This window comes from Colias philodice, chromosome 2 (genome assembly GCF_061535455.1).
Source record: "Colias philodice isolate Cphi_HAF_F1 chromosome 2, ilColPhil1 Martin Lab GWU primary, whole genome shotgun sequence".
Lineage (NCBI taxonomy): Eukaryota > Metazoa > Arthropoda > Insecta > Lepidoptera > Pieridae > Colias > Colias philodice.
In genome coordinates, this window is record NC_143087.1 from 3,581,600 (window position 1) to 3,604,606 (window position 23,007).

General features: G+C 33.8%; 3 protein-coding genes across 7 annotated transcripts in view; 1 reads left to right on the forward strand and 2 right to left on the reverse strand.

The window, feature by feature from the left end:
• The window catches only part of smog (G-protein coupled receptor 158 smog), a 29,046-nt gene extending 26,732 nt beyond the window's left edge, over positions 1–2,314 (reverse strand). For both annotated transcript variants that reach the window (XM_089702809.1, XM_089702802.1), the window contains exon 1: positions 1,853–2,314. The gene's annotated coding sequence lies outside the window, so the exon portion shown is untranslated. The remainder of the gene's footprint in view (positions 1–1,852) is intronic.
• Positions 2,315–3,611: 1,297 nt separating this feature from the next.
• Rab3GAP1 (RAB3 GTPase activating protein subunit 1) lies at positions 3,612–22,779 on the reverse strand. Its single transcript, XM_089702245.1, has 4 exons — positions 21,432–22,779; positions 21,040–21,224; positions 5,365–5,620; positions 3,612–5,144 (listed from the first exon to the last, which is right to left on the reverse strand). Exons 1-4 carry the CDS (start codon positions 22,683–22,685, stop codon positions 4,383–4,385), a joined length of 2,457 nt encoding a protein of 818 aa, XP_089558371.1. The 5' UTR covers positions 22,686–22,779; the 3' UTR covers positions 3,612–4,382.
• haf (leucine-rich repeat and fibronectin type-III domain-containing protein hattifattener) lies at positions 6,129–20,694 on the forward strand. Of its 4 annotated transcripts, none has more exons than XM_089702214.1 (5): positions 6,129–6,398; positions 17,119–17,286; positions 17,558–19,120; positions 19,199–19,739; positions 19,846–20,694. In XM_089702214.1, the coding sequence occupies exons 1-5, from the start codon at positions 6,396–6,398 to the stop codon at positions 20,106–20,108; spliced, it is 2,538 nt and encodes an 845-aa protein (XP_089558340.1). In that variant the 5' UTR covers positions 6,129–6,395; the 3' UTR covers positions 20,109–20,694. The 4 variants fall into 4 exon arrangements, with proteins under 4 accessions (XP_089558340.1, XP_089558334.1, XP_089558349.1 ...); XM_089702208.1 differs by lacking the exon at positions 6,129–6,398 and adding an exon at positions 16,573–17,038; XM_089702223.1 differs by lacking the exon at positions 6,129–6,398 and adding an exon at positions 16,573–17,038 and having other exon boundaries at positions 19,199–19,535.
• Positions 22,780–23,007: the final 228 nt, after the last annotated feature.

Below are 23,007 nucleotides of genomic sequence, written 5' to 3' on the forward strand. Positions count from 1 at the left end.
ACTATATCAGGGACGGTATAATAAACCGCTTTTACTAATTAATTACAATTACTACTGGTTTCCTAATAACCACCTGTAACCACTGACTGTTAACTTTCTTCAAAGATCGGAACGCATATTTGCATGAAGTCCACATTAAACGGGCCGTAAATGCTTTTTAAATGTAAAGGTAAAATTGACAAAGACAAAGACTTCACGTCCCACATGCCGCGCCGTGGCCATTGTCCACCCGAGTGCACACAAATATAGTGTCTTTCGCTATTCATACGTCTGTGAACCATCCATTGGACATGGAGGCCGGTACGACGCTCCATTGAACATGCTTGCATGCTTCACGAGCCTCCGCAAGAATTTATACGAATCTGAGAGAATGTCCAGTCATGTATGCCTCATATGAGATTGTTTGTGCTCCGTTTGAAATATGCAACAGCTATTTCAGTAGAATGTCGTTAGGTCGGCCGTTGTTGCCATTGACTCATCATTTTGATGGGATGTCCAAGCCTTATAAATGATGATACAATATATGTATAATACCTAAATGTAGTTTTTTTTATTCTTTATTAGGTATACTAATTTGAATCTGCCCTTGTAGAGTCCTTAATAATTATACTTAACTATGCCTGTATACAAAAAAATTTATCCTAGAAGTTACTAATTCCGTAACAAATTAAATATTTAACAAAGTACCTATTTATAATGCCATTTATTACCAATTCTGTACTCAGCTTATCGTCTCTAAACATTTATTAGATATTATATTCAAAAATTTTCGCACTCTACGTACTAATATATTCTGTGTCTCTACCTTCAAAATACGTAGGTAACTACGGATTTATCGCGATTTATACACGAATATATTATATTCGTGTATAAAAAGTAATTAGTAGCGGACATCGGTATCGATTGTTAACAAGCTATGTACCTTGTTAACCGATTCAATTTTGTCATTTATATCCGCTTTTATAAAACTCTAAGTTAACAATCCAGTTTATGCAACCCACTTTCATAGTTCACATAGTTAAATTAAAAATGCTTGAGATACTTTCCCCTAATTCTATTTATACCGCATACGTGTTGGACAAATAAGATCATTTCTATGTGATTTCGTTTTGATGACTCATAAAATGACCTAACCTGTTATTTGCTTACACTTATCGAAATTGTCACCCAAAGCTTTTAATCGTACAAATATATCTAATAAATACGAAAGTTTGTGAGGATTGAAAGTGAATGATTATTATATTTCACCATCGTACAATTTCTCCTGAACCGTTTTTATTACATAAAATAGAGTCTTATATGTTAAGTCCAAAATATGAATAAATACCTATCTATTGAATGTACGTTAGAAACTCACGAAATATTTGAATAACATAATGGATTTTAAAGAATGCAACATAATATAGTTTTCAAAGCCTGTAACATTATTGATACTACATAGAGATTTTTTTGTCAATTAAAAGACCTGAATTAATCTAGTTCAAACCCCATTTCGAAAAAAATAGCTTTCCATTTCCATTCCTTAAAGCAACGTTGATATTTCCAATAAAAACACACAACTAACCGGTAATTGAAAAAACGTAGCTAGCTCTGAAGGTTTCGTGATAGAGATTCATTAGGCGTTCCAACAGTTTTTATTCCGTCGTCAAAATTAACAAAAAATCTTTAATCTTAAATAATCTCATACGATAATATAAAATTTTGATTGTATTATATTTTTGAAGCTGAATAATCAGTTGTTGTTACGTTACCCCACACAACAAAATTTTGATTGTTTTAAAAAATATTCTTATAGCTATTTGTGTACAGTTAATGAAAATAATAAAAAATTTAATATGTATAAAAAAATTACCTGGTGAAACGTCAACTTTATATCCATTCTAGTTTCCATCAATAAATCCACCACATTTGTACCACACTACGTAAACAATAAAACTACAAGCTATAAATCTATCAACCTTAAACGCCACTGAATGCAAACACTGTTAGTTTTATTTAACACCCCTAAACCGCTAACATGAAATTTCGAAACCTACCCACGTATATGCTGTCACAACAAGGATCTGAGAGAGTACATCCTAGTGGGTTGTCATTTGAGTGGAATTAAATCCTGTGAGCAATTATGAAAGCAAATTACACGGTCGGGAAGACGCGAAATCTATATTTTTACTGCGGGTCTCGTTTTGTTGAACGTAAAAACGCTGTATGAATGATTTTTTGGTATCAGAACCGATGGTTTTATATAGAAAATGCGATTTTTCGGTTGTATGCAAGGATTAAGCGCGTGGTATAAAGAAACATTCGAGCAGGCGTATCGGCGCGCCACTGGGCGCTCTCCCGAAACCCGAAGATGTCGACACGAGCGGGCAGCGCGCATGCGCGTTCTCCTTGCCAGTTGCCACGCATTGTTCACACTTATCTCGTCCTGGAGCTCCTTACCATTACACATATTATGGGTTGTTAGCACATTCTGAATCTGACAATTTGGTGATAGTAGATGAACCAATGCAATGAACATATAATCTGTTTCGGTTGGAAGGTTTTTAACGGTGTAATAAACGAAAATGCTGAACAGTTTATTGTAATTCATGTTTTTGTATCCAGAATTTAAAGGTCAAATGATCAAATTTATTTCGTAGTGAAGTCCAATAAAAAATACCATGTATTTAGTTCAAACTCTTTAAAAATAAATGTGCGTTAATTAGAATGAATTTCACGCATAGTATTAAAAACCCCTAATTAATTTTAAGCTTATAAATATTAAAATAAACAAAAATAACTATACCAGATTTACTTTCACAGCTAAATTGAAAACAAATCGTTCGAAATATAGGCATCTAGGTATATGAATATTTATAAATGTTCCGAAATAGGCAGAAATATTGTAAAGTGGATGAAAGCTTAAAAAGTTTAATATAAGCACTTAGGAAACCATATCTTCCTAAAAATAATATTTTACTCTATCTAATAAGTCAAAGCCATTAGTGTAACATACACTCAACTCATTCGCCAAGAGGTCTTGAATATTATTACTATCCAAATAAAACATAGGGACTTTACCCCTGCATACATTTGTGTATCAAACCGATATTTACCGCAACCGTATCTCTATTTCTAGTTTTCCACTGTTTCTCTATAAATATTTGGTGTTTGCGTTAGGGAACACAATACTCGGATACAGAATAAATAAATTTGACGTTCGTTGACGTTACGACCACAGCTTTCTGATATTTCGGCCTGTTGGCTAACCCTTTTAAGTAGTAAGTCCGAAGCCCACTCTGCCACTAGGAAATGGAAATTTGATATATCCAAAACAGAAGGACATTACTGCCATAGTTAACATAGACGAACATGTGAATATATTACAGAGAATAGGTATATTATTCAAGACGAGTTTTAACATATTATTAGTTACATAGAGAATATAGGTGGTGATAAATACTTATATTATATACTTAACTAAATAACTTCAAGCACTTCAATTACTGATACTTCAGTAATTGAAGTGCTTGAAGTTAAATTTGCATATTAAACATTTTAAATGCAATAATAAAAAACATGAGAATTATTATTTAATAATAAATAAAACAGTATATTCAGTTTACCATATATCATTTATTTTATTAATTATTTTGTAACCCTCTGTCATATGTATAAAACTTCAGAAACAAGACAATTTTTATCGATAACTCAAGTAATTATTATATGTATCAATATTTTATGCAATTTTAAGATATCGCATTTGCTTGTGTTTATTGCACTGTGTTTTATATCTTAAAACTAATTATTTATATTATGTTGCAGTAGGTACTTTCAAATGAACATAAAAATTGTACAATACAGTTTTTCAACTACATAAAATACAATATTACGTATAATCATAAGATTTCAATTCCTTATATATAATAAATTTTGCGGTTATTAACAAGATAAAATTTTTGTCGGAAGTCTTATTACCTTAAAAGTACTATAACAAGTAAAACTTCATAACATGTTCAATAAAAAATCTAAGCTATAAAGATTTAAACTACCCTAGCGACCTAAAACCTTGTTTAACAATAATGAAAACATAATATTCAAAATAATACGCATATTTTATTAGGCAGTCAATGTGTAAATAGCGTGGCATAAAAATCATTGTGGAAATATATATATGACATAATTTCAGAATTCAATACAATTGAATCAGAATATGCATTGGAATACGTGCTTTGTGAATATAAATCTGCTAAAGCACCAATTACGGAACTAGAGTTTCATAGCGATTCTGTGAAAGCACTCAAAAGAAACCTATTTTTATTTTTCATATACAGCACACGATATTATCACTCAATTGACTTTAGAATCTTGGTAACTACGTTTTGATTTCAAAAATATATTTGTTACAAACACACGGTACGTTCTGTAAAGGCTCCTATAATTGTCATATCGTTAGAGAGAGCGGCACGCATGATCTGAGGACCCACTGAATCCTTAACGCGCAAAGTAAATTCCCGTCTGGCGGGTGTAGGCAAACCTCCTCCCATCGCATTCAGGATTCTCGATCGACCCGCAACATCTAACGGTTGTCCTTCAACACTATTTCCCAATACTTTTCGAACGCACTTAGATCTGCACACTTCACGCTCCGCATCGAAAAGATCCCTTGCAGCAATTTCAAACGTTCTCCTCTTGTCGATGCCACCCAAGCTAGAATTAGACCCGACGGCACCTTCACTTATTGCTTTTACAGCACCTGCTTTCAATATAGCAGGCAACAAAAGTTCAACGACTGCAGCTATCGTTCTAGATCGGAGGAAATGTAAAACTTGTTCTGCTTCACGAGTTTCATCAAATAATCTCCTTTGTCTCGCAGCCGGTACTGGCCTAGCGACGTTCCATGCTTCAAGCCAGGGATTACCAGGTAAAAGCATACGATCGCCCAAACTACCACCATCATCAGGCTTCCAGTCCCTTGGAGAATACCAACGCACAAAGTCACAAAGCTCCGCCCCAGGATTGGCAGCTTTGAAAGCTTCCATATCAGACAGTAGAGATGCACTCATCATTCTAGCTCGCAATTCTGAAGCCTTCGCATCATCTCCTAATCGAACCATTAATTCAGCATCTTCTTCTAACTGATCCTCGGTTTTTGGCGCTGGGTCCTATTAAAATATAAATTATAAAATTAAAAGCTGGACGTTGTAGAAAGTGTATTTTATTAAATTACTTTCTCTTCCGCCAACAAAAGATATGTGTTAGTGTCAATATCTAAAATTAAATTGGACAGTAATAACCGTATCTTGCCTGACACACATTCATGTGCAGAAATTTTGTGAATTATATTAGGAGGTTGAAAAAATATGCATAAAGAATAATTCTCACTTGTGTACGAGGAACATAAAGGGGAGCTCCATTTTTCAAAGTCGCATTTTCCAAGCGGTTGAGTCTCCCAACGGGGCGATTCCAGGGTAACTGTTCTTCATTTTCCTCGTCATCAGAACAATCGAAAAACTCTTCCTCAGAAGAGGTTCCTGGTAAAGCAGTAGAATTTTCGACAGCTTTTTTGATGCAACAGTTCAACAACTGGAGCTTTTGATGAAGTAAACACGTTCGCGCATTTGGTGCTCCGTCGATTACTCTGAAAATAAAAGCTGTTTAAGCATGGATAAAGAAAACATAGTTATTAATTGTATACTTGGATTCACGTAAACCTACATCATTATAACTTTCACTACAGAAGCAATTTAAAAGCAAAAAAATATGTGACCTCAAAATTAAGTAAAGAATACGCAACGGCCAAGTCGGTGAAATTTCTCTCTCGTGTATGCAAATTCAATTGATACCTAATAGTTTACTTCAGTGCAACTTCAATCGACGAAGATAATTCATATATACGTAAAAGTACATAAAAATGTACCTGCACAATTTATAGCCATCGGCATTCTAAAAAAAATCTTGTTTGTATGCCATGACCTACAAACAACGTAAACTAAACTAAACGCGCGAACGCTCTTAGAACCGTTATCATATTGAATTACAAATTTGTAGCGAGACCAGAAGGCAGGCGAGTCCGCGAAGCAACTTTTTCAAGAATCTTAACATCTAATCGGTCGGTGAACCGTTTGTTTGGAGTTGGGAGCCCACTAGGCACGGGTCAGATCGCGTCGGGGGGAACAGCGGCGCGTACGCACAGTGAGCCGTCGGCGCCGACCGCGAGAACGTCCAGACATGGAACTAAAGCGAGCGATCGCATAGTACCGCTATCGTAAACCTATCGACAGTGACCTCTTTTTCTAATGTACCTACTAATGATGACTGAAAATCGGTGACCAAAGAAAACCTGTGTGAGTGTTAAACACAAGTGATACAAGGAGTGCGTGTAAAAGGATTTAAAAGAACAGGACTGTGCAAAAATGGTAATTGTCTCAATAATTTTTGTAAACATATAATCTAAGCGTAGAAAGCTATTTCCTAGCTTCCGTGCTATGAACCTGACCTACAAAGAATATGCATCAATATTTACCGGCGCAAACTATAAATTCCCGGTGTTTATGGATAGGAAGAGATGAAATTGCTTTAAGCTATCTACGTACACATAATAGCTTTTAAGACATAATAAATTTAGGATCAATAAAATAACATAATTTAGTAAATGAATTAAAAATAGATTAAGATAGAAACTTAATATTTCAATGCATTGCATATAATAAGAATGCTAAAGAAAAATGTGTACATTAACACTGAAATCATAGTTACTTAAACGTACATGTCTTTTTATAATATATGCTTTAGTAACCAACAATCCCAAAATCCTGTTTTATAGCTGACGATCACAAAGTTTTAAAATTAAATTTTCAAAAATCTAATACCAAGTATCTAGGTAGAGATGCAAGTTCAATAAAAGCTTAACTTCGCAACTCACAAGAAAAAAGTTTCCAAAACGAAAGTTGCTTAAGACGTTAAAAGTTTAAAAGTGTGCATTTCTATTAACTGTTCAGTATCAGCGAAAAAACCTGCACTTTAGTATACCTCAATATTAAAATTTAAAAGTACAATACGTTGATCGATTTTTGGTTATTTTTTTGTAATGATCAAACCTCTCTCTACTAAAAATCAAATTAGCAGATGCTAATAGATAAAATCAAGCCAACCCAAGACCAACCAACTCCCTTACTAATTATGCACTTGCATTAGCATGGCTTATAGCTGTAATCAAAATCGATAAAAATATACATATAAAAAACGTATGAGCTCGACTGCTCATTCCATATACCTAGCAGGCATTTAGTTTCTAACATAAAATGACATAAGTACCTGTAGCGTGTGTAATAAAGAAACTCCCTAGGTAATTAGACTGATGAGAGATGGATTAACCACGGAATTTTATATTATATTTCCTTAATTTATTGAGTGAAGAAAGAGAAAGTTATACCTTGGTTAAACCTTTTTTAGAAGACTTTTTTATTTTACTTAATGGCATTAATTATTTCGCCCATCCTATATGATTCCATAAATCATAATTATATAATCATAACTTCATAATAATCATTAAAAAAACATGACTGTCATAACAGTATGTATTTGAAAAATATGACACAGTCATCGAAATTTTCTATACTTTCTTAAACCAGTATATAAAACACGTCTTGCATAATTATCTCATAGCTCGTCGATGGAACTACTCATTCTCATTGTCAAGAACGGTTTTTGTCAATTTCACTTCCATGTCATGTAAAAGCTTAGACAATAGAGCGAGTAACTGTTTACATTGGATACATGTTTTATCTGCTAACTTATGCCGGCGCCTTTGCACGATGACACCTTTTCAACGGATGAGAACATTTCTGTATAACTTTTAATCAATTAATCATAAAATCCTTATTATAAAGATACTTATAAAACTATGGATATAGTATTATAATTTCAGTGACAGACTTTCTAATCATATCCTATGGATATTCTAAGAATAGACCACCTAGTAAACCTTGCAGTTTATAATTATCATAATCAACTATTTTTCCATGACCAGCCTCACGAAACTTTCTTTCGTTTGTCACATTTACCTACTGTTGAACAAATACAGTTGTATAAAGGTAGTCGGGTACAAAAAACAATTACGTTTCCTAATTCATTACTAACTATGTATATCAACACGCAACGTCTATTAGGAATTCCAATCCAATCGCGACGTTAACATAACATTTTTGGGCAAACTCATACTGAAATCAATGTAACACAACGCTTTATGTTTTGGTAAAAAGGATCAAGTTATTTATTTTTATGTCAAAATCGAAGAATGATTTTATACGTATAACTTATAAAGTCATAAACAAATGATTTTTAAGTCTAGTACTTACATATTTAATACATGGAAGCAATTTTATGTTTGTGTAATCATATTTTTAGTTGTAAATACATATTAACATAATAAATAATAATCATATTAATGAATTTTTAACTAGATAGAAAACGATTCTATACCAAATGAAGCTTAGAAATTTGCATATTAATACTAATCGTTAATTAATTTAGATGGTAACTAATCGAGTTTTTGATTTTAAACCTTGTCGTAATTTTCCATCAAATGGTACTTTAACACACATACAAAATATAACTCTTGAAGAAAGCAAACATTGAAAAATTATATTCTTTAAACTATTCTATTATATCATTATGTTTAACCTATTCATTTTACATTTAGCTGACCTGATAATTCGTACATATAATCAGTTTAAACGAATTTTACTTTAAAGTTTAAAAGATTGTATGAAGAATGAGTTTTATTGATTTCGCTACAGAATGATTCAGTTCCGAATATTAAATTTTCAATCAAAACCCTTCGCTTAAATATCACTATTAATTTCGATTTGCATACGAATTTACAAAAACATCCCTATTTATTTTTTGTACAGTTATTGCTCGTTCTGGTTTTTAGTTTCAAAGTATTTTGCACGTTACAATGCATCTCTATGGCATGCAGGACTTTATGGTTCATTGATCTTGTCCAGGTGTACCATTCATCTTCCTCACATCGACACGGTGCACACACCCTTACGAAGATTGATGACTACTGACTATGGAACTAATAGACATGAACTTTTGTGCGATTTTACATGCCTTTTCCTGTAAAATACGACTCACACGTTACACGTGCCGTCTTACATTTGGGTTTTTAAGATGTAGTAGTTTTTACTATCCAGTACTTTCATCATAGCAATTTATTTATTTATTGATGTGTTGCTTTAGTGCCTATTTATAAAACACAAGCTGTATATAGCTATAGAAATAAACAATTGTGTAGTCCCAGTTTCAAACATTGATTAAGAAACTTGAGGAAATGTTTCAAATTGAACTTGAATTGAAACCATGTTTGGTTATTCACAAACGTCAATATGTCGTAGACGTATTATAATATGATTTTGATATAAATGTTTTACGTTTGGAGTAAACAAACAAAGTTTCTGTCCTGTCGACCTAAACTTTGAAGCGGAAATTGAGCTTATGATTAGTCGGTTGCTTTAACCGCTAAACCCAAACAATGGTCAAATTCGAATAAAATAACTTACTGTCAATGTCTACAATTACTGCTTGTGGTCAAAGTATACGATTTTTTTTAATTGAAAAGTCGCCAATAATATGAAAATGAAGGTACATATTATGTTTTGTGAAACGTCCAAAGCAGTGAGATACATCAGTAACATGTGCATGAAAGAAAGTGATTTCTATCGATGTGATTCTCGCGTCTCTAGGTGAGAGAAATGTGACATCATTTTAGCAATTTACATTAGCAATTAGAAAATAGTGGTGACTTCCACCGTGCACCGTGTTGCGGGGAAACTTCGAGATGAGTCGTTTTCAATTCTCATTTCTACGTGCACGCTTTTTCTGTAGCGGAGTATCAATATGTATTACATTTGATAGTTAGAATTTATAGACTACAGGCCCGTGTTGAAAAAATTATGGGTCATTTGACCCACCACCTGACCTATCTAGAATGATATAAAGGCATAAAATAATAAGATTCAGCACTATGACGTCACTTGTAAGCTGTCCACCTGAGTGCAGATGAGAATTCGAAGGTTCAGGTAGAGATTTTCTCCCCTTGTCTCCATGATTTTTGTACGGCGTTGCGGAATAATTGATTAAAAGTAGTATAGAAATAGTATGCACAGATGCCGTACAAAATCAAATGACCAAATTTACCCCGGCAACTGTCGAAAAATAAAAATAAATTCCGACTTTGTGGACCACCATTTTTGTACGGCATCTGTGTCATACTATTTCTATACTGCTTTTAAGCCATTATTCCGCAACGCCGTACAAAAATCATGGAGACAAGGGGAGAAAATCTCTACCTGAACTTTCGAATTCTCACCTGCACTCAGGTGGACAGCTTACGAGTGACGTCATAGTGCTGAATCTTATTATTTTATGCTCTTATATCATTCTAGATAGGTCAGGTGGTGGGTCAAATGACCCATAATTTTTTCAACATGGGCCTGTAGTCTATTAGATGAGTTAATACTATAATTTTAACAAATCCAGCTATTTCTGTAAAAGTAGCAATATTTGTTATGTCGAAGAAAACGACTCCCTTATTCTATTTCTCAAAACACTATAATTGCATTTAAATCTATTTCTCATAAAACCATGATTGCAGAACATAATTTAGACATTATTCTGCCGAGACTATTTATTATAATTGTAGGTTAAAGTCACGATTCCGCATTCACGACATTCTCTTATGGCCATACCTAAATCGTCTTTACTTAAAGCTGTTCAAAATTGTTTTGTTCGAAGAGCTCAACATAATAGTATGTTTTCCCCAGAGATCTCTAAATAGATTAAGCGCAACTTCATAGACATCCGCATTTGGCAAACATCGCTATTCCAAGCTTCACTCCAGGCTGTTATCATAACACTTATATCAAATGTCAAATAAGTTGCGACCGTTCTCACCGGCCGTAACTGCTTTCAGACGTGTTCGTGTATGATGGAGATATGTACATTATATTCTCATCAAAGATCAATCGAGACCAATAAAAAAGGGATTTAGAAGAAAGAATTGAGAAAATATTGCAATTTGAATTATTAACTAAATAAGGCCATATCAGTAAATGTGGCATAGAAAATTCACATAAATGTTTGCATAGTATTGTCACAGATAAAATAATGCTATGTTACAATAATATTATGTCTTTTCTTTTTATGTTCGTGGACTAGGATTTCATGTAGAGCATAAAACATTTGGTACCTAAATTTAAACTTAAAGCTTTTTCAACAATATTTCTAGATTTTTATTCGTAATTGATTCAAGAAAAAGCTTGTGACAAACTAATGGAACTCTTTTCGAATGATATTAACGATAAGTATTGGAAAGACTGGCTATTGGTCTCGCGTCGGTCGCCATCGCGGCCAGCACGCAGTCAGTCAGCATAACGCGAACAATCCAAGATATTATTTCGATTCTTTTCATGTCTTATTTCAATACAGAGACTAGAAAAAAATATTAGTTTTTTTAGTAAATATTATGAAATCATGAAGTGGTCTTCAAATGGTCTTAGATTGAATCAATAAATACATAATTATAAAATGTTATTTTCAATTTATATACTTACAAAATATTTTATGACATTAAAAAATGGCTAGATCACCTTCTACAGAAATGATTGATTAATAACTAAAGTATGATAAGAAGAAAGTGCAAAATTAAGTGATTATGAGTTGATCACGACAACATCTGCATCGTCGTATTTAGAATGAATTTTACATGTCGCTGTGAATTTAGACATGGTTATACCTCGTTAGTCGTTAATACTTTAGAAATGGTACTATACTATTTGTATATACTATTTGATTATATCATGAGATACGTTGTTTTACGTTGGAATAATGCGCGACAGGTGAGACTCCATCTCATCATTAACGCACCACCGCATACCGGTGTTTTTACACTCTTCGCTTTTTCAACCAGAATGCACACTGCTCTTTTTTACAGACTATAAACATACAATTTATTCTTTACGCTCACGATACGCATCCCAATCGGTAATATCAAACAAAAAAGATATATTTTAAAAATAAGCAAAAATGTTTATTCCAATGAATCAAAAAGTATATAAATAGATAACCGACTAACAATATAATATGCTTAAAATATTTATGTACAGATATGTAATAGCTTGTTTGCAATTCAAATCAAAGCATTTACCGCGTAACATAAATGGTAATAAATCACAAAACTACGCAAAGTATACGCAGAACAATGTAATATACCTACTGTTACTAACATTATCATAAATAAGTAAAACAAAGCATTGACTATTACGATCACTTCAGCAATCGCTCATTCGTTTACAAAAATATACTCAAATTGTTAGCTAATCCATACAATAATTGTTGAAATAGAAAACTGAAAAGCGTGTTAAGAGTGAGTAGTTTCTCATCTACAAAGGAATGCACAAACTGACGTTAAGTCATATAATATATAAATCACTTGACATTCTTGTTTCGCTTTCATTTCTTGCTGATAAATAGTCGACATTATTAACGAAAATGACTCTGATGTTGAAACGAGAAGCGACGAACAGTCGGAAATATCGATACGAAAATACTGTTGAATGCATTGAAATATTCGACTCATAGAGGAAACACGAAGAGTTCCTAATTAAAAATTTCTGAATGTTACAATAACGTCAGGAAAAATATCAATTATTGTTCTACGTCGTCATTATTGCAAAACTTGGCGTTACTGATATATAGCCTGTTAATTCAACACAATTAGAAAATGAGTGAGAATATAGGAAATGAGTTGATTATCGTAACAGGTGATATCCTCACTGAACTTTTTGCAACGTAATTAAATAATGAATTACAGTTATTATGATTTATAGATATCTATCTATAAGTTTTATTTGATCATAATTGATAAGTTACCGTGCCCATAGGAATTTAGAAATTGATTTTTGAAAAATAAACATTGCGAAGGCTAGGCAATCGAAAGCTAAGGTTAGTGCAACTTTACATCATATAAAAAATACTTTATACTTAAACTATATTTCCGCCCACGGCTTCGCTCGCTTTTTCTAAAACCTATTAAATTATATAAGTACCTACTGTTTAAGCATACATAGGGGCATAGGAGCAGAGAAGGCGACTTTGTTGTACTATGTAGTAATAACATAACAATAATCAAAACTTAATTATAAACAATGCAAAACAAAAATTAATGAATTAAGTTACATCATGCTCATAATTATTATAAATAAGAAAGTTTGTATGATTGCCTACTCTTTCACGCGAATACCATGAACGGATTTTGGCAATACTTGGCAGTGACGTAGCCTATATACATGAGCTTTAGAAAAACTTGCCTTTGGTCGCGGTTTCTTCAGCATGAGAAACGGATCGGCGCCGTTAAAAATATAAGTAAAACTACATGCCCTTCATGATTCAGGTACATGTATATAGAACATAACGGACGAAGCATACTTAGCACCTATTTAAGCATTCCAATTTTGGAGGGATATATCAATCTTTTTTACGACCGAATTATACAACAAATTTAATTTTAATGATAATAGTTAAGTGTATCACATACTTAATACAAAAATGGAGAGCGCATTATACCTCATGAATTTAATGGCTCTACAAATAAATTTGTCAGTGTTTATTTGACTTTCTACAATTAAAAATGGCCTTACTTAAAATATAACACAATTAATATGAACCTACATACATATTATGAACGTACGGACATTATAATTGTTTTCATACGCTACAGCGAAAGCATGTAATAAATGCCTCAATCTTTACTTTCACGAAATAACCTAGTAATCACGGCATAAAACTGTTAATGTATTTACTATTTTATGCGACCACATGTTACATTTAACCAAAGCTCTACAAATACATGGAAATGGTGCGCTTGAGTCGGCATGATCGCGCATGCGCACGACAGCGCCACCTAACGGCATTTCTTCACGGCTAATCGACGCACCCGCTACTGCGATCATCAATCATCCAGAACTGGATTACATCACGGAAATTTCTTAAATTCCACACGTCATATTCTTCGATCACAGTTACAACCATTGTTCAATAAATAACCGTAATTCTTACGCTAGTAACTTGGAAATAATTTTTCTTAAAGCTATTATATTCAAAATATAAGTATGTAGATTGTATGAAATTAATTATTATAACTGTATAATCCGCATAGTAATACTAATTTTTTTTTTTAGTTTTATAAATAACAAAACGCTTTTAAATTTTTCATTCACAGAAATTGCTATTCTTATGTCTGAACTGAAGATTCGTCGTGAAATAAAATGCAAAAAGCCAAACAGAATGGAAGTCGTGATTGGTGAGGCAATAGTGCACATTGTTTTAGCGATGGCACTCGATAAATCTAGTCACGTTGTTCCCCGGTTCAAGTACACCATCTCAGCTAACAACAGTTTGTTCTCATTCAATGATTATACTTGGTCTAGTTGCAGTCATATTTCTTTAATGTGGATTCTGAAGGCTTGAAAATGTCGAAGGGTAAATAAAAAAATGTTGTGTGGTTTTATGAAACCACGGTAAAAGTGAAACTGTTCGAACGGTTGCGAACACTGCTTTGTGTAGCGCATGTCGCGTGACGGTCGGCTGCCGAGTAGGTATACCTCCGCGATACACGCGACATGCGCTACACAGACCAAAAAGTTTGAGACGATGTAATAAAAGTTTCACTTTAAAATAGTAAATACACGTATCAAATCGAATTAATATTTGTGTGATAATCACTGATCACTGATAACAGATAAACAAATTCATAAATCCTTATCTTTTCTTTAATAATTTATTTTTAATACTAATGATTACTGATTAGTGATATTGTTATGTTGTCAATTTTGAATTTTCTATTAAAATGGGTTAAGAAAATTGGGGTCAGAATGGTTTTGGCCCGCCTAATGCGTAACATTCGGCGGCGGACTTCACGTAGACACGTGATTAAACCGATCATCATCCCCCGTTTGGTCCTGGGAAGGATGGTCAAAATTTCATACATCGCCACATTTACCACATTGAAAAAACATATCTATAGCGCGATTCAACGTATTACTGGCGCCATCTATTATTCTTATCAAGAACTAAACAATATGCTACGAATTAACACGACTCTTGTACATATAGATACATTTTATATTTATCATCTGTAAATACACATTCGAAAAAGTGTGTTATAAAAATCGGTTAGGAAGTTTGTAATAGATTATTACAGTCATTGGTTATTACCATATTATACGTAAATTGTACAAAAACATAATATATGGTTGCATAATATATGTTTTGCAGTGAGTTAAAGCCAATAAACAGATAATTAAAAATTATATAAAATTCTGAGAAATAATTTGACGTACCGATCGTTAAATGCTGCTTATGGATTTCTCTTCACAAACATACTTTTGTTTAACCGCCGTTATTTCAAAACAACGATTAATTTACAAAATAATTACGGATTATAAAGCAACAATGAGTTCACAAAAAATCAATCATTCTAACATCGATTAAAAGAAGTCGGTAATACAGGAATAATCTTTATTATGTGGTGATTGTGCCACTCATTACTAACTTATGATTTAATAATTCGATTAGGTAACTGTGAGTTGTGACTAGTCATAAATCTTAATTAAATATTAATAAATCCAACTTCGATCTCTAGTTGGTATTATGCATATATTTCGTTTGGCAAATGCAAATTCGCATTCATTCGAATATCATTTCTTAAAAATGTGGCTTTATAATATATAGGTACAACTACAAATTCGTTACGTTTCATCTTCGTACGTCTAAAACAGGTATAGCATCCAAAGGCCACGTGAAAGTGAATCGGTCACCTAAACTCATCTTGCTTGCACGTCGACTTGCCTTCCAGTGTACCGTTAGCAGCGAAATCGGATGTTGACTCATCTAAATAGGCCAGTGTTACGGTTCCATACCAACGTACAGCATCACACGAATAATTAAAGAAATGTATTCTTTAATTTTATGTTGTAATTATAAATTTAAACTTTCACGCTCATTCTTACGATTTTACTCACCATGAACTATTATGTGGGCTGCTTAATTTAAATAACCGTTATTGTAAAGAAAACAATGAGTTGGTATCCTCTCTCATACGATAGTTGAGGCAAAGATATACATACATATTATATTATACTTCGTTGAAGTTTGGTGTGACTACATGCAAACTAAGAAGTAATAAAAATGTAGAGCACAATCTGTGGCGTGCTGCGATTACGTTTTGATCTCCGGTGATGGGCGAAGCCTTAATTGTTTTTTTCTTTCGATAATAATGTGATTTTTTTTAAAAAGATGTATCTCATTAATTTGAGAATGCCCAATGCACATATAGAGAAAATAAGAAGTAAGAAACTCTACATTAACATAACATTATTTGCAAATGTATGAAAATATAAATAAAATATCACTGACAATAACTATTTAAAATGAACAATGAACACATAGGCCACTACATACGCATATCTAATTGTTTCTTATGGTTCGATGAACAACAGACACGTATTTAGCATTACACGCGCAGGGAAAGCTGCAGTTTTCCGGGCTGCTTGCTCGAAGCGCCCACGATGCACTTCTCTACAACGGTCCATGCACCGCTTGATTACAGCTCATTATACGCAGCCATATTTATTAAACTAAAACCCGCTGCGGCTTCATATGATTTGAGAAAGTTACTGGTTATGATTAAGAGGAAAGTGATCATCGAAAAGTGTTCCGTGAAATCATTGATAAATCACCAAAACATAAGTATAATTTGATGAGTTAATCGTCGTTTCGTCGTTCGTTTTGGTGATACACGAAAACTTGTTTATTTGCCTCAGTATATAAATATTAAATAGTATTTCATTTATATAAATATTCGATGAAATCAGACTTCTCAAAATATCTACTCTACATCTACATCCCATGCATAGAGCTGTTTTTAAGTAAATATAAATTTTCAAGTATACGTGTTACAAGAATTTTCTTAGTGAATAAACAGTGCCATAAGGTCAGACTTATGTCTAACAAACATATAACGTAACGCCTAACCTTTCTATTCAAATAATGAGTATCTTCCTTTAATTCCAGGAGAACCGAAGAAGGCTACATGTCAAGCCGTGGAAAGTAACGGTGCTATTTGTCACACTTGTCGCGCATGTCCAAGGCCAGTGTCCGTGGAAGGAATCACCAGCCTTACAGGAAGCATGCGTGTGCGCTTACAATTTAGCTCGTCAATTGTCTGTACAGTGTGATCAGGTATATACTTAATTATGTCGTATCTATTTTAAATAGTAGGCCACGGCTAGCTGAGGAGTAATCCGATAAATCATTTTAATGTTTGTATATTTGTTGCAAATGGCACAAATTACAGACTGAACCTATTTTTTAGTATTGATTGTTATTATTTAAATTATGTACATTGTTGAGTGTCTATAATTTTTATGGATACGATAAAGTATTAAAGAACAATTTAAATTGAAACAAGTAGTAAATATTTTATTAAAAAGTTTTTAATATATTTTTACAGGTGAACTTTTCAACATTGTTGTTCGCTCTGAATTCAAATGCTCGCAAAATCACCATAGATCTCTTATACATAAATAACTCTACAGTAGTGGAACTCACAGATGATCTTTTTATAAATCTTGCTATACATAACCTACAAATATCAAGTTGTAAAATAAAGAAAGTTGAAGATCAAGCATTTCGAGGACAAGGACAATTTTTAAAGAATCTCAATTTACAAGATAACGAACTTACCGAAGTTCCTACGAAAGCACTGAGCATTTTAACCAGCCTTTCTCTTCTGGATATATCAAAAAATCGAATATCGTATATTGAAAACAATGCATTTGTTTCTCTACAAGAACTCACTACTCTTAAAGTTTCAGATAATAATGTAACACTGGCGCCATATGCTCTTGCAGGTTTAGAAAACTCTTTGAAAAATCTTAATTTGAAAGGCACTAAACAAAAATCTGTACCAGAATGTATTCGTGGACTGAGAAGTCTAGCTTTCTTAGATCTTTCTCAAAACAGTATAAGAGAATTGCCTGGCCCTGACGGCTCTCAAACTTTTGAAGGATTAGAATCACTGACGGCGCTGAATCTTGAGAGGAACTTGCTCGTGAACTTAAGGAAAGATGCCTTTTTAGGTATTAAAACTACATTGAGTTCACTTAGTCTCCTTAATAACTTGTTACCTGAATTTCCAACGGAAGCGATTGCCTCTTTAACCGAGTTGAGAGTTTTAGACATCGGTTTTAATTTGTTAAACAAAGTGCCGACTGATGCATTTTTAAATAATCCTTCCATAACTTTATTAGCACTTGATGGAAATCCTTTACCAACAGTTCCTGAGAAAGCATTAGCGCATTTGAATCTCACTCTCCGCGGGCTTAGTTTAGGAGGACGCTTCTTGACCTGTGATTGCCGGCTTCGCTGGATAATTGAATGGATTCGCAATGGTGAACTTCAAGTCACATCTCGCGAGAGAAATCCCCAATTTTGCGGTAATCCACCACACTTTCGTGAACGCGGTTTTTATAGTTTCGAGCCTAATGAGCTCGTTTGCGAGCATGATTTACACGAAGTAACAGATTCCTTACCAACCACAAGTAAAAAAGTTAATGAATGGAATACAAACCACTCAACTACTTCCACGTCTACAACAACATCAACTACTCCGTCGACAACGACAATATCAACCACTACTGAAATCATAAACACCTATAATGAAACTTCCACTAAGCCTACTGTAACAACCCCAACAACAACATCCACTAAATCAACTACTCGAATACCAGCAGTGCGACCAGCAGCGCCTACTTGGCGACATGCTCCAAATCAACGACCACCTGTTGTGATGAACTTCCCACAGCAAAAACCTAAGATTGATGACTCAAATGAAGTAATTGTGAAAAACGCATACAGACAAGATAATTCAGTTATTATCCAGTGGGACTCTGATGTTGCAAATATTTTAGGCTTTCGTGTAGTATATAGGTTATTTGGTGACAAGAGTTTTAAACAAGGGCCGCCTCTCGAAGCAAGTGAAAGAGAATTCAAAATAAAAAATGTTCCATCCCAGGTAATTTTAAGAATTCATTTCATGAACATAAGTTTTACCTTTTTACATGCAAATTAAAATATTTCAATTAATTTTCAGGAGTGTATCGTCGTTTGCGTGATTTCCTTAGAGGAAGTGCACGTCAGTCCGGAGACGGTACCGTATTCGCAATGCAGAGAAGTTCGAACAGTTTCAGCTTCGGCTACTAATATGGACAAGATTACGATAGCAGCTAGTGCCGCAATTTGCGGAACCATCGTCGTAGCTGTCCTTATTTTTGCAGCTGCATCACGCAGGCGATCGAGAACTATTCACCGTCTGCACACGCAACCGCCTGAGAAATTACCAAATCCATGCTGTGGTGGACTTACTGGAACACCAAGTCCCAATGGTCCGCTGTCGTCGTTAACTACGCTTGGTGCGTTTGGAAAGCAGCGTGAGTGGGACCAGGTGTCGGCTTATAGTGCACGATCTATTCCGCGTGCACGTTCTTTCACTGAACCGGCTGCTCCAGATCCTTTACAAGGCCGACCGGGACGCGCGCGTTCACTGGCTGATGGCCAATCACAGCACAGTTATTCACATTCTGGCCGCTACGGCGCGCCTGGATATCCTGGAAGCTTGTTAGGATCGAGAACCGGTGAGACAGTCTATATCTCTTAATGTTTTCTGGCTTTCACTTCCTTACTTCCACAAAATAATTAACAAACAAAACAACGTTTAAAATTAATCTTCTTATGTTATAGATCTTCGACAATCGCGTCAATCATTGGGAGCTGCATCAGAACGAGCATCTCGTTTGTCACTAAGCGGAGCTGCGGGCGGAGTGACGAGTGGCACGGCTGGGTCTAGAAGAAGACCTAGATCGCGATCACGACCCGCGAGTCGCTACAGCGTCGGCTCAATCGGCTTAGGCTACTGCGATACATCTGATAACTGGACAGATCATGATATGGACATTTATATGGCACGGAACCCAACAACCAGAGGCGGCCTCGTACCTTTATAGCGAACGAAAAACACGGTATTGGGCGAAATGAGGCGCCACGAACGTTATTTGCCAACACGGACAGTGCATAAGTACTGCATATCGTCATGCAATCCTCGGAAGCGCGCCCACCCATGCCGACATTCTCACCGTCATAGCTGCGAGGCTCACGATTCAAATAGTGACTTAACTTTGAAAGCATTTAGGTGTCGCAATAGGTGAAGGAAGGACTGGAAATGATTATCTTTGTTTTTTCTTTTTCTTATTTTTATTTAAAAAATATTTATTTATTTGTGATTGCGATCAGAAACTTTTCGTTTGTATATATTTCTTTTAAAACATAATATTTAAATATAATGTTAATAAACAGATTTGAACCTAGGTTGATGAAGGACATTGTGGTTCAAATCATTGATTGATTCATCATGAAACCAATGGCATGTAAAATGTAATGATTACTATAGAATGTAGAGAATGTATAGTAAAATTATATAATAAATTGTACATATTAGTGTTATAAAAACACAATGGAAGCAGATCCAAATGGTGCTATAGATAAGTGACTGGTTAATAAAATGTGTGTAAATAAATATTTAATATGTTGAAATGTGTCTTATTTTAAACTGAATACCATATTTTTCACTATAATAATTAAGATATAAATTCATATATACATATTGCCAAACTTTGTATTCACATAACTTTCCCTTTCAGTCCAGTTTCAAAGTAAATAATTATTATTTAAGTACATTGTATTGTATTACATAATATATTGTATTGTAATTGTAAAGAACCATCATTCTATGATAATTTATTGATTATTATTATTCTACATACCTATTGAATCTGCATACCAGTAACTACATAGTACAATATACTGTTTAAGAAATAATTACTAGCAAAAAGCTTACAAAATTCAATGCAATAATTTGGAAATTTAATTATAACTTACCCTGGTACAAGAATCCTGTGTTCCCACCTATACTGTAGCTCCTGTACAAATTCATACCAAAAGTGGGCAAGGTATGGCAGACCACCTGCGTCCATAAGTCTAGCACATGTCACCGAGAGTCGCCAGACTAAACCATCTTCAGGACTCGCCTTGACATAACTACACATTTTCACATCAGCATTCTCCTGAAACACATGTAGTTACTGACATAATACTTTATATAAAAATCTCTAAGCAAATCCACATTACATTAAGAATTTTTTTTTCAATTTACTTGATTTTTAACAAATCAACAATATTTACAATTGGCTTTTCACACAAAACTCATTTTTGTATCACAATTTTGTGTTTTAAATTTTAAATACATAATATTAACATCATGGAATATTTACCTGCTTATTTTCAACATCCAATTCCTTTGGATATGTGAATGTACTATTTTCAATTGCATCAGGAAAAACATAATATAACAATGGCATCAACAAATCATCAGTTATTGGCCCCTTAAATTCTGATACTGATGTATTTTGTCGCATAGCAGCTTTCACAAGTTTTGATATTGTTATTGGTGCCTCTGTTATTTTGTGCAAAGGATTGACTATGCCCAAACTTTTACTTAGACCTAACACATCCATAAGCAGGTTGTTGTTATCTAGTACACTCATCACTTTCTCAATCATATCAGAGAGCAGACAGGTAATATTGGTGCGCATTTTTATTGTTATTGTCCAAGTCGGAGCCATTAAAGGATCAATATCAGAAAATGTTGAAGAGTCCACTATAGCACTCTCCCTAAATTGAGGCCATATAGCATTTAGAAGAGCACTTTGTATGGGATTATTCTCTGAGCCAAATGGAACTTCAATTAGTTTTTTCACATCAAATCCATCTATTGATAAAAATTCATTAGATTGCAATCTCTGTCTCCATGCAAAGGTATCAGAATTTTTGAGTTCATATGAAAATTTAACAGAAATAACAACAGCATCTAAGGGAATTGGTGATGATATCTTGGATTTGAACAATCCCACAAGACCACTTAGATGTGAACACTGATTAGAAATACGCTCCAAATGTATTGTATCAAAACTGATTTTAAAATCACTGTCTTCGTAAATACCTAAATATGTGTGTTGCCAATGTTCTCTTATTTTAACAAAGAAAGGTACGCCACAATCAGCATTAGCAAATGCAATATTGACTGAACTCATTACTAATTTTATAATGCTACCTTCGACAAGAGGTGATCGAGGACACAGCATTAGATAGCGTTTTAGGCCAAACCAATTCGATACGGGAAACGCGCTGCCATCATTATCATCCATAAATCTCGACGTCGATTCCCAAATACCATCCTGCAATTCTTTCAATAACGTATGCTCGTCAGATACCTCTATATTGTCCGAGCCCTTTACGGATTCTAACGCATGATAGGTAAGTTTAAAATCAAGACCATGTAGTTTTAAATCTTCTGTTTTCGTAATCCATTTCTTTGTGTTCTTCTCCAAGAACTGTTTTGGTAATTTAGATTTAGATAATTGCCATTCTAACATTAATTCTTCTAATCGGGCTATGAACACTTCCCATTCCGATGCGGTTGTAAAATCTTGATGATAAATATCATATTCATCTATTTCCTCATTCATTTTAAATTAAAATATTTTTATTTGTAAACTATGAGACAGCTGTTCATGACATACGGCCACTTTGACACATTGATTTTTGACAGATGTAACAGCTTATAAAATATTGTTGGTACAGCTTTCATTACCTTTTCATATTCTTAATAATTTTTATCTATTTTATTTTTGTAACTATGATAAAAAAAATTTGGAATCCAAAATGCATATATGATGATAACACCAATTAGCTCCATTTTATTCATTGAATTATGCTAGTAATGTAGATAATGGTAAATAATATAGAAAGCTTACAACACGGCCCGGTCGTCATGACTACCAAACAAAT